Source organism: Ovis canadensis, chromosome 2 (genome assembly GCF_042477335.2).
Source record: "Ovis canadensis isolate MfBH-ARS-UI-01 breed Bighorn chromosome 2, ARS-UI_OviCan_v2, whole genome shotgun sequence".
In the NCBI taxonomy this organism is placed as follows: Eukaryota; Metazoa; Chordata; class Mammalia; order Artiodactyla; family Bovidae; genus Ovis; species Ovis canadensis.
Window position 1 is genome coordinate 210310524 of NC_091246.1, and position 12972 is coordinate 210323495.

The 12972-nt window shown below is 38.1% G+C and overlaps 1 protein-coding gene across 2 annotated transcripts in view; it reads right to left on the reverse strand.

Annotated features, from left to right (window-relative positions):
* ICA1L (islet cell autoantigen 1 like) overlaps window positions 1-12972 on the reverse strand; it is a 55694-nt gene that overhangs the window by 16442 nt on the left and 26280 nt on the right. For both annotated transcript variants that reach the window (XM_069578049.1, XM_069578048.1), the window contains exons 4-9: window positions 11203-11326; window positions 9847-10045; window positions 6878-7003; window positions 5435-5533; window positions 4132-4217; window positions 2234-2277 (exon numbers count right to left, since the gene is read on the reverse strand). In XM_069578049.1, the coding sequence (XP_069434150.1) occupies window positions 2234-2277; window positions 4132-4217; window positions 5435-5533; window positions 6878-7003; window positions 9847-10045; window positions 11203-11326 (678 nt within the window). The remainder of the gene's footprint in view (window positions 1-2233; window positions 2278-4131; window positions 4218-5434; window positions 5534-6877; window positions 7004-9846; window positions 10046-11202; window positions 11327-12972) is intronic.

Sequence of the window (12972 nt, forward strand, 5' to 3'; positions counted from 1 at the left end):
GTAGTCTTTGTGGTGACAGCCATTCTGACAGGTGTGAGATGATATCTCATTGTAGCTGTATTTATTTTTAAACAGTTATTTGGCTGTTTCAAGGCCTTAGCTGGTGCACACACGATTGTCAATCTTCACTGCAGCATGTGGAATCTTTAGTTGTTGCATGTGGGGTATAGTTCCCTGACCCAATAGTGAAACCAAGCCCCCTGCATTGGGAGCAGAAAGTCTTAGACGCTGGATCACCAGGGAAGTCCCTCATGGTTTTAATTTGCATTTCTCTGATGATTAACGGTGTTGAGCCATCTGTATGTCTTTGGAAAGATGTATGTTCAGGTCGTCTGCCCATTTTTTAATCAGGTTGTGTTTTTGATCTTGAGTTGTATGAGCTGTTTATATATTTTGGATAATAATTTCTCATAGGTCATATCACTTGCCAATTTTTGTCCCATTCCACAGGCTGTCTTTTGATTTTGTCAATGGTTTCCTTTGCTGTGTGTGCAAAAACTTTTAAGTTTAATTAAGTCCCATTTGTTTATTTTTGCTTTTATCTCCTTTGATTCAGGAGAAAGATCCAAAAGAAAATTTTGCTGTTTATGTCAGCAAGTGTTCTACACAGGTTGTCTAGGAGTTTCGTGGTTTCTAGCCTTACATTTAGGTCTTTAGTCATTTTGAGTTTATTTCTGCCATGTATAGCAACATGGACGGACCTGGAAGGTATTATACTAAGTGAAATAAGTCAGACAGAGGAAAACAAGTGCTGCGTATCATTTATATGTGGAATCTACAAAGCAGAATAGACTAGTGAATGTAACAAAAAGGAAACAAACTCGCAGATACAGAAAACAAACTAGTGATTACCAGTGGGGAGGAGGAGGAGGGAAGGGCAACTTCGGGATAGGAGGTTAAAAGATACAAGCTGTTATGTACAAAATAAGCTGGAAGCACATTATATAACAGTTTATATAACAGTATAACACAGGGAATGTAGCCAACAATATCTATAAATGGAGCATAATCTTTAAAAAGTGTGATCTGTTGTGTATCTATAACATATAATATTACATCAACTGTACTTCAGCAAAAAGGGGATATAACTACTGATACAGCAGGTTTTAAAAGATAAAATAATACTATAAGTGGATGTTGAAACTACAATGCCCATTATATTTCATTTATGTTGGTTAAAAAAATATTCTCTAATTGGATACAGGATTATGTATGCACAATTAGATAACATTTGGGATGTATGTTTGATGGTATGTTAGATATATGAGCTCATGACTATTATAGTTTTTAGTTTCTTTCATCAGTATGGTCTGTATTTATGTGTATGCTTAAAAAATATTGGACACCTACTATGTGCTACATAGTTTATAAATATATCTAGCATCCTGCCAGGTAGGAGTGTATGAGTCATTTTTCTAAAGAGAAATATGAAAAAGGCATAAATGACTCATTTTTTAAAAAATGTTAGCGTTCAAATCCAGATTTTTCTGGCTCCAAAGCTACAGTAATTCATATATATGTTGATTGTACATATAATGTATATTTATTTTAAAATAACATACATTTAAATATGAGAATAATTTTTGAAACAATCATACTGCCCTGTGAAATGAATATCTACACTAAAAGCAACTGTCTTTAAGAAGGCCAGAATTCCCTAAAGAAGATAACTGGACACTCTAATTATGATCGCCTGAAAGCTAACTCGTTGCCAAGCACAGCCTCCAGTTCCACCCGAGCAGGAAGCCTGGACTGAGACCCTGGGCGGCTGCAGAGCAAATCCTACCACCTGCCCAGGCAGGGAAGCAGGTGAGCAGTCCCACCCAACAGGGGAGCGTGGTCCTTGGCCCACCTGACCAGGCTGCCCTAAAAGTGACCCTGGGGAGCCTCCAAGCCCAGCTGACAGTACAGCCAGCACCACATCCCAAATTAAATATAGTAACTATGTGAGGTGATGGATGTGTTAACTAGTCTAATGGTGAAAATCATTTTGCAATACATACAAGTACCAAATCACCCAATTGTACACCTTAAACTTACAGTGTTACATGTCAATTACCACTCAAAAAGCTGGGGGGAAATGCGAACTCAGAAGTGTTTGTACAGAGACATAAAGCGACTTAACATTTTTTAATTAAATGGATATTAATACAATCTCTCTGAAAAGGCTGCAACAAGCTGTTTTCACGTTTGTATGTGAGCATTTCACATTTTAATGAATCTACCATCTTACCTGGTTCACTTCCTGAGTTTACTTCCTCATCTGACAAAACTAACCTAAAGTAAAACAGAAAAAGGAAAAGATTTTGGTTAAAATACACTGAGGATTCATACTCTACAAACAGTTCTGTGTGGCTTAAAAAAGTTTTTTTTGTTTTAACTGAGGAGGCAATTGTCTGGTAGATCTCCTAAAATCTGAGACAAATCTTTTCTCGAGCTACAGAGACTGTAAAAATAACCGTTCACCTCTTATTCTTTAAATGCATATATACTGAGTATTGATTGAAGCACCAGGTACCATGTTCAGCATGGTGAGCACTGTGCGAAATACTACACACAGACAACATCTGTCACCACAGCCGTCCAGGATGAAGTTCAGTTTTCAAGCATTAAAAGGCTTTTGCTCAAGAATTCTTGGCAAGAATTCTTGACACGTACACACTGCTGTATTTCAAACAGATAACCAACAAAGATTTACTATTTAAAAAATTAAAAATTTTAAGAAAGAGATTTAAAAAAAAAAGAGTACTTGGGAACTACAGGGAATGAAGAACTGCAAAAAAAAAATGGAGTACTCTATTTTGAACAAGAAATTGATGGTTAGAAAATAAGGCACATTTGGCTAAAACATTCTTGACTAAAACTAATTATGGAAAGTGTTATCATCCATCTGGTATAATAATTTTAAAAAATGAGATACAGAAAGTTTTATCATTTTTTTTCCTCACGGTACCGAGCGGCATGTGGGATCTTAGTTCCCAGACCAGGGATGGAACTCATGCACCCTTCAATGGAAGCACCGAGTCTTAGCCACTGCATCACCAGAAGAGTCCTGAGATACAGAACCATTTTTCATAATTCTTGCAGAATAAACTCACAACTCTAGTGTTGGGTTTTTTCTTTAATAAGCCTTTAAAGACACTTAAAAGCAATACAGTATTTATTTGCAAATACCACAGAAATAAACCTACAGAACAAATAGATAGTTTGATATGGAATGAAATTTTCAACGATAGTATACATAGATTGTGTTTTAAACATTTTGGACAGAAGAGAGGGTGAGGTGCTTTGGAACCTGTTAGTTAACGTGAAAGGCAGCTTTCATAATGCTGAAATGTGTAAGGAGATTTTGAATAAAACTTCCATAAAATGTGATAACAAATATAGTTACTAAATTAATAAACAGTGTACAATTTAAAGTCTCAATATATGTAACTAAGTTAATACATTTAATTTATATCTATATATTTGATTACTTAATCTATATTCTAAAACATTTGTATATCCAAGGTGGTTAAAAAAAAAGTTGTTTGGATATCCCCCTAGGGAAAAGGGTGAAATGCCTATATTTCAGATCAGCTTTCCACTCAACAATATAGTGTTGTCATTGTTTGGGCCTATTTCTGGGATCATCATTATACTCAGTGCAATCTAGTTAAAATGACAATTAAGTGGTGGGTCTGCAAGGAAAACAAAGGTAACATGTAACTAAAGGGAAATGGGCGACATGAAGGATGAGCACAGCAAGGGCCTCCCTTTCTAGGGAACCAGTCCCAGTCCCCTCTGTGTTGTCTCGGAGGACAAACTGTCACCAGCTTCCATCGCATAGCTACCAACACCTCTTTCTTTTTCAAGCTGTCCCTTCTGGGATTCACTAGAGACAGACTCTTGGTACAAGACCCAGTCTCCTACACTAAATAACTTGGGGTTATCACCCAACTGTTCTATATTCCTATCACCAACTTTGCCTGCCATGCCAAAACTGGGGCGAGGGGGTAAGTTTCAGAGCAAATGTCTAACGTTAACTGGAAAAATGGCATAGAAGTATTCAGTATTTGGTAAACCAGAGAAGAAACAAATACAATGGTATCCAGAACTTCATAGCACGATCTGTAACTTTTGTCTGCTTACCCACTGAGGTTTTCAGAGAGAGAACTGTCTTCTATTCGTTCTTCCTTGTGGTCTTCAGTAAGCCTCATTGGAATGTCTTGTAGTTGCTAAGGATAAGAAATTTAGTGTTAAGCAAGTGGGAGGAATCTTTTTCTCTCTTTGTACAAACAAAGGTGAGAATAAAAATTCTAAAGAACAATATAAAACAGGAAGAGTTCTGAAGTCAAGAGTGGGAGGTGTATGCTGATATAATGTGACCTGAGCCCTGTGTCCTCTGTATCCTGGCTGCCCGTGGCCATGACGCACGCTATGGACTGGTCAGGGGCCCACCACTCTAAGATACGCCACAGAAGACCTCACTGTGTTGCTGGCCAGCCCTGTGATGCTCTAAACACAACTAAAGATTTTCAACTTCAAGTCTGAGCTGAAATTGGATATGAAAGTTGCCTAAATACACAGTATGTTATCCAGTAAAACATTAACATAGAAAAGTAAAAAACCAAAACACACATATAACAACAACAACAACAACAACAACAACAACAAAACTCCGAATCTATTAGATTGGAAGATGCTATGTCAGGACCTGACTTAAAAATCTACACCAAGCCCCAGTAACACACGGTTATAGGATATGAACCCATCATAAACATCACATCTAGCTTGGGCAAAGTTAACATTTTCAAGTTCTACTGAAAATAAAGCAGAATGATAGTTCAAAGGAACTGAAACGTAGCCTACTAGAATGGATGAAATGATTAACACAGTGCATCTCTGCTGGATAAGCCACACACACAGAACGCTGACAGGAAGAGTACGTTTTACATGTAGGTGTTACGGAAAGAGCTGACCTAATTCGGTACTCCTCAGCAGCAGTCACACATACATAATGACCAAAACTGGCATAATGGTACCATGGATTATGACATAAGTGTAAAAGGAAAGCAAAGAGACTTTAACTCCTAAAATTGTCAGGTAGGTAATGTGGTCATTTTTGAAAACACATGACCACTTTCCATCACCTGTCCCCCTTTCCATTACCTTTCCTTTTTGCATTTAATTTTCTCTTCACTTTTTCTTTTATTCCCCTCTCCCCCACTCTACTAATACCTGACCCACCAGCAGTGCGCCCATGTATTTGTTTAGAGCTGCTGGCAGCATTTGTTATCTGGGAACTTCATAAAAACGACTAGCTGAAAGAGTATAGAGAAATGATTCCCTGTGTTTTGTAAATTTGAAATTAGGCTTAGCAAAAAGCAGTCTCAAAGTTATCGTCCAGATGAAGTGTCATATATCTAAGAAAAGAGCACTGAAAGGAATGTACCTTGAGAGCTACAAAGTCGTATGGATGAAGGCCCATACAGGTCCCATGAATCTGGGACATCATTCGAGCTGTTTTCTCCCAGAATCCAAGCAGTGTTCTCTGCAGAGAAAGAGAAGGTGACACGGCAGTCCTGCTTCTTTCAGTGCTGCTTTCCCTCACTATCGTAGACAAATAGTTGTTGTCAAATAACAAGCAGCAGGACCTAAAATCAACGTCCAGGTCTGGGGAACCTGAAAGCTCTGTAAAGAGCGACTCTGCGCAAGGACTGGCACCGTGTCTGCGTGCGTGTGCGCCCGTGTGTATACAGCACTGACACCTGGCCGGAGCAGCCCGGGAGGAACTGCAGGCAGGAGAAGGACGCTGGCCGTGAGCACACCTCCGAGGAGCCCAGGAGAAAATGCTCAAAGCACCAAAACATCATACTTGCATCAAGGTGTATGTGTAAACTTTTATGTTGGTAAGCATGTATAAACCTTTATTAATTGGAGTAAAATAATTTGTACCATTAAATTTGGACTTTCATTTAGGGTTCAAGAAAGGCTTGTCAAAAAAAAAATGTGTTATCAAGCTAACTCAAGTAATTGAACATTTTCCTTGCTGCTTCAAGGTTCCCGTTCAAAGTGAGGGGGCGAGGGAGGAGAATAAAGTAGAGTTGGGCCAACAGCCGCTGTGTTCCCGGCATCATGCTACACAGATGACCACACACTTTTATTTTCAAGCGTCACTTGTCTTGATTCTTAAATTCCACAGAATTGAACTGAACTAGGTAGATTCCTTAAAAGCAGCATTGAATGCCATTTCCTTTAGTTTATTATTATTCTCCTATGCAAGAGTTTATTGTATTTTGCCACTGACTGATAAAATCAGTAACTGTTACCTGTTAATATCTAACTTACTTATTGTATGCTATTTATGCGTGACTTGGAATGAAGTAAGCACAAATGAGACTTCTGAGGTTACAGTGGTATGGAATGGCGATTTGGCAGAACTGAGCATAAGACTTAGAAAACCTAAGTTTTTAAGCCCAACACTACCATTTCCTTTAAGTTTCATTTAATTTTCACTTTCCTCATCCACCAATGGTAGAAAAGTGTTAAACTTGTGGGTCATAGCATCTTTGCTTCAAATGAAACTGTGTGTACAACTAGTTCAAAGTGGAGCATCCCTGAATGAACCAGGCTGAGAGGCCTTGAATCCTGACCCCTCTCGAGCTCCTAAACGTCTGTCTGTCTCTCCTTCCTAGGAGTAGGTAACCGCTAAGGCCTTTTCCAGTCTAGTATTCTATGATTCTGGATGTCATAACCTTAGTAAGTCAAGTTTAACAAAATCAAAGGAATCTGATCAATTATACAATTTTTTTTGCACCCTTTAGACAACTTTTAAAAAGGAATCTCACCACTCATCTTTTTACTGCAAGGACATGCTGACCATGGAGGTGGGTACCTGGTAGGTAGCGAGCGAATGAGACAGCATATTGCAGCGACTAGCTCCAAGTAAATCCACTTTCTGACAAACATCCATCTTTAACTTGTCAAAAGAAGTTTTGCTGTTTCTCACTTGGATCTGTACCTGCAACCACAAAAATGTAACTTATTAATACTTCTAATACAGAAATAAATGTACCACACAAGTTCATGATACATGTTTTAAGACACATGAAATTGTAACAAAGACGATTCTCCTTCCCTGAAATAGTATTTCATGACTCATCGAAAAGATTTTGGCTATTTTTGGTAAGTGTGGGAGATTCTTTCCACCAGGTATCTTTATGCTGAGAAACTATGTGACGAAAGACAGGAAAAAAAAGTATATAGCTAAGAAGAAAAAACAGATTCCAAGTAAAAAGAAACATCCAAAACTACTGATAGATAATATTTAGCTAAGAAGTAGTAGTAGAATAAATGGAAAGGGGACATAGTTAAAGTGTTGTAAAACATTAGTAATAGTTCTGAATCATACAGATGTATTTATGAACTTAAATACAGGCTTATATTTCTTACATACAAGGTGAGTCATCTGCCAGTAAGTCATGTGAATATTCAACTTTAAATGTACTCATTCATTCATTCAACGAATACTTAAAAGGCATCTACTATGTGCCAGGCACTGCTCAAGGAATGGGGATACTGTGGTGAACAATGTCTTCGCCACCATCCTTGAGTGAGGGGGCACAGGAAAAAAAGGAAGTAAATAAATATATAAGATGATCTCAAGTCACAAAGATAGCATATACATGAAACAGAACTGAGAAATGACTTTTGGTAAGATGTCAGAAAGCCACTGGTGAGCTCAATGCATGATGTCTGAACTGGGAGGAGGACAATGAGAGGATGAGAGGACCATGCTAGGACACTGAGGAGAGCCTGCTAGACCCAGGGAAAAGGAAAGACAAGTTCTAGGTATGGGGGAGGTGTCTGCAGAAAGGGGAGGAATGGGGTAGAGCATATTCCTTCCTTAAGCACAGAAAGTAAGTATGAGAGGTGGCTGCAGAGGGCCCAGGGAACGGAGTGTGCAGGGGTATTTGGATCTAGATAAGAGGTGTGGATCCTATTCTTTTTGTTTGTTTAATTGAAGTGAAATTCACATAATATGCACTTAACCATTTTAAAACTGTACAATTTAGTGACATCGGTGCCCTCAGTGTTGTGCAAGCACTCCCTTGGATTGTATCTGTCAAGGATTATAAAGGGGATAGAATGACAGGTTGACTGAGGCCATGTGTCCACCTACTGCCCATGTCTCTTGGAGAAATCAATGAGGCAAAGCACTTGTAACAGCTAGTAGAAAGATTCCATCTATATTAAATATAAGTATGAATTATTACAGCTACTTTAAATATTTATAAAATGGAGTACATTAAAAAAAATATTTATTTGGCTGCAGTGGGTCTTAGTCATGGCATGAGTGATCCTTTAGTTCAGACATGTGTGATCTTTTAGTTCAGGCACGCAGCATGCAAACTCTTAGTTGGGACATGTGGGATCTACTTTCCTGACTGGGGATGGAACCCAAGCCCCCTGCATTGAGGGCATGGACACTTAGCCCCTGGACCACCAGGGAAGTCCCAGAGTGAGTGAATTTTACTATTTATGTATGGTAAATTCAGGGGATACAATTTATAATAAGTAGATTATTTAGCTTATTTAACTAATATGCAGAGTACATCATGTGAAATGCCAGGCTGGATGAAGCACAAGCTGGAATCAAGATTGCTGGGAGAAATAATCAAGAGCCTCAGATACGCAGATGACACCACCCTTATGGCAGAAAGCGAAGAACAACTAAAGAACCTCTTGATTCAAAGAGAAGAGTAAAAAAGTTGGCTGAAAACTCAACATTCAGAAAACTAAGATCATGGCATCCAGTCCCATCACTGCATGGCAAATCGATGGGGAAACAATGGAAATAGTGAGAGACTTTATTTTCTTGGGCTCCAAAATCACTGCAGATGGTGACTGCAGCCAGGAAATTAAAAGACACTTGCTCCTTGGAAGAAAAAAAGTTATGACCAACCTAGACAGCATATTAAAAAGCAGAGACATTACTTTACCAACGAAAGCCTGTCTAGTCAAAGCTATGGTTTTTCCAGTAGTTACATATGGATGTGAGAGTTGGACTATAAAGAAAGCTGAGCACTGAAGAATTGATGCTTTTGAATTGTGGTGTAGGAGAAGACTCTTGAGAGTCCCTTAGACTGCAAGGAGATCCAACCAATCCATCCTAAAGGAAGTCAGTCCTGAATACTCATTGGAAGGACTGATGCTGAAGCTGAAACTCCAATATTTTGGCTACCTGATGTGAAGAACTGACTCACTGAAAAGACCCTGATGCTGGGAAAGATTGAAGGCAGAAGGAGAAGGGGATGACAGAGGATGAGATGGTTAGTTAGCATCACTGACGTGATGGACATGAGTTTGAGTAGGCTCCGGGAGTTGGTGACGGACAGGGAAGCCTGGCGTGCTGCAGTCCATGGGGTTGCAGAGTCAGAAATGACTGAGCGACTGAACTGACTGAACTGATATGTTCACATATACAGTTGCTTTAAAAGTTTGTGGTCAAACTTATGTATTGTGGCAGAATGAAAAATTTGATAACCTTCACTTATAATTAATAATCACTTTACATGTGTTTTTATGTAAGTACTTTCCCTACTTAATGAATGATTTTCCTCCTGCAAACCACTCCTAAAAGCCCGGGTAAGCAACATTTGAAAGGCAGTTATATCTACTATGCCAAATAGTGGGGGGAAGAAAAAGTACATGACAACCTTTTATATTTACTTCAACTGGAGATTTCTAAGCAACTTAAGAATTTGTAATATAACACATTTTCCAAAACTAGTCTGATGTTTTTTGCTCTTGATTAAGTTATTCTGTAGAGGTTCAAGAAAATAAAAGGATGCATTTTCCTACTTTTCGGAACTTTTCGACTTGTTTCAAGGTGTCTGGGTCCAGTTCTTGAGATACGTCTTTCATCCACAGCAGGGCTCCTCTGTATTCTGTGCGAGCCCGCTCCATCCGATTAATTGTCGTCCAGGTATCAGATACCGCCCTTTGACTGAATGTTGCTACTTCTTGCTGAAGTCGAGACAGGGGAGTATACAGGGCCAATCTAATGACAGAGAGGTAAAAATCAGAGGGATGTACATCCCACAAGCAAAATAAAGACAACCATAAAGCAGAATTTGCTATCAAGATGAGTCTAAAAACAGGAAATTATTAAGATGCCTAAGAAAATTAGAAAGCAATAAAGCTCATACAGCTAACTTTGAATTGTTAATAAAAGGTATGTTCATATTTCTTTTTCTTCTTTTAGGGAATACATCATTTTTGCAACATTTTGGGATGTTTACCATGTATAAATAATCTGCCAAGTAAATCTGCCATTTACAAAAGAATTTCATGAGTAAATGAGATCCTATATTTATAAAGCATGTTCCCATAAGCAGAAAGTTGGGGTTTTTTGAAAAATTGAAGGAAAATCTGGGTGTTAGAAAAGTAGATAAAATGCTAGATGAGCTAATGAGGACAAAATCCATAGCATCTGAGGATGAGAACAAGAAAAAAAAAAAGGTTTAAGAAACATAAGTCAAACCCAGTTTCTCTATCTGCTTCTGACTCTGACTTAGTGAATGGAGGGACTTGAATTTCATGTCCCTCAGTTATCTCCTTAAAGATGGACTTTTGCACTAATGTGGTGTTTCAGCATAAAGCCACTTAAGTTATGCAATGCCATTTACAGGTCTGATAAAGCCTGTTTTTATTTTTCTCTAGAAAAAGGAAATATGTTGGCTGAATTCAGTAATTGCAGGGGAGTCTTTGTAACAAGTATCTTTATGCTAAAAAGTTATAAAATAATAAATGTAAAGTATATAATTAAGAAGAAAATATTTCCTCTGCTTAAAAAGACATGTTACAATGTAGTCATAGATGGTACAGTATCCAAAAAGTGAAAAAATATATATATACACATACTTAAATTTTAGCCATTGTGTGCCTCTATTTCACTAAACCACTTAAGAAACTTAAATACAGGCCTAAAGGCTAGTTCCAGGAATTAAGCAACCCATGAATATAAAATTTTAAGTAATGATTTAAGTACAAAATAAGAGTTAGGCATCAAAACAGTTATATACTGCAATATACAATTCTTCTCTTTTAACCTTCCACTAGAATCAAGAGAAACCTTAAAATATTCATATTTAGCCACATACATCAAAACTGTCATACTGACTATAAAGTTAAAGATGATGCAAAACCATGATAAACCTTTGCTTGGCTGAAGAACAGAGTGCTTTGCCAGTGGCATCCATCATTTTGCCAGCCTGCGTTGTATCCCGTTCTGCTTGGAACTTTAAAAAGAGCCCTAGTTCGTTTTCTTCCTCCGATATAACTAGGGGAAAAATTACAGTATAGTTCATTGTTTCATTTCATCATTTGTTTAAAACACACACATATACAACTAACATTCTAACAGCAGTAATTCTCTATACTTAACAATTAGGGGCAGGAGGAGAGAGACTTGTTTTTAAAATGTAAATTCCTGGGCTCTGTTTCCAGAGACTTTGATTTTACAGGTCTGAGGATCTGCCTTTTTTTTTTGCTAACAAGAATTCCAGATGGTTCTGATCAGTGACTCCCTAGACCTCACTTTGAGAGAGACTGATCTTTAATGAAAAAAAAAATTCCAAAAAGATAAAACCACAGATGACACATTTTCAAATGTGCAGAGATTTATATTCGGATCATTAGCACTTACAAAGTATTTGGTTTCCTATTTAAACTTATTCTTGTCTCCCATCCTGGCTTCATCGTCTATGCTCAGTATTACAGATTCACAATTGTCCACAATTTTGTTGCTAAAACCCTAAAAGTTGTCACATAGTGCAATACTACTCAAAGTGTGGTCCGTGGACCAGTGCCAGGCTAGTCCAGTGGTCTGGTCTGTGAACCATTTGCTACCAGCTTGTGACAAATACTCACACTAAGATCCCATTAAGAAACTTTTACCTGTTTGACTATCTTATATCTATTGACTCTAATCACCAAAAAGTATGCTTATATTTGTGCATGTCTTCTTTAATTTTGTTTTTCTAAAAATTTTTTATTGTATTTTCAAAAGTGTCAGCTGACAACAGATTGAAAGTAAAACGATGACCCTTCACCACAAAGTTTTAGAAGTACTGACCCAGTGGAAGATGACTTTTTATCACAATAAGACCAACAGGTGAGGGGAGCCCATAAAGTGTTCAGACTGTGAGCTTAAAGTGAAAAACCTAACAAGTGTCATGCCTCATTCCACTCTGGTTTACTGATGGGAAAACTGAAGTTAAAAACTGAAAGGGAAGTCCCTTGTGTCCCTCTGAAGCAGCAGGGGAACTCGGGTTTCTCACTTGCTAGCTGCCCCCTCACTAGTCCTCCCACCAGTGGTGCCTACAAGGAAGTCCCTGGGAGGGCACGGCGGTGTTTGGGAGAGGGCGTCTACACATCTGTAGTCTCGTCTGAAAAAAACATGTGCTGCTTTATGAACAGCTTGCCTGATCAAGAGTGGACTGGATCTGAGGATTCTTGTTAATATTCCGATTACTTCAGAGATGTGCCGGTTACACATTTCCTCTGAATCAGAACTTTACAAAATTCATAAAATATACCTCAATGAAAACTACTAAAAAAAATATTAATTTGTACATGATGATCCAGAAAAGCCTCACAAAACATGGACCACCTCCTTATCAAATATCAACTGAACATTAACCGTAACTGAGCCTCATCCTTATCAGTGCAGAAAGGGAAGGAGATGAGGCTGAGTCTGCGCTGATTTGGTGTTGAGACCTGATGCCAAAACCCACCAAGACCCTACTCCTATGTGTCCTTCCCCAGTCAAGAGATTCTCATAAAGGTTTATAGTGCTGGAAGAATCTATGCAATTGTCTGATGTTAGTCTCAACAGAAGATCTATTAACCAAATAGTCTTCAAGAAATCACACAATTATATACAATCTTAAAGAGAAAACTATGACAAACCTAGACAGCATATTA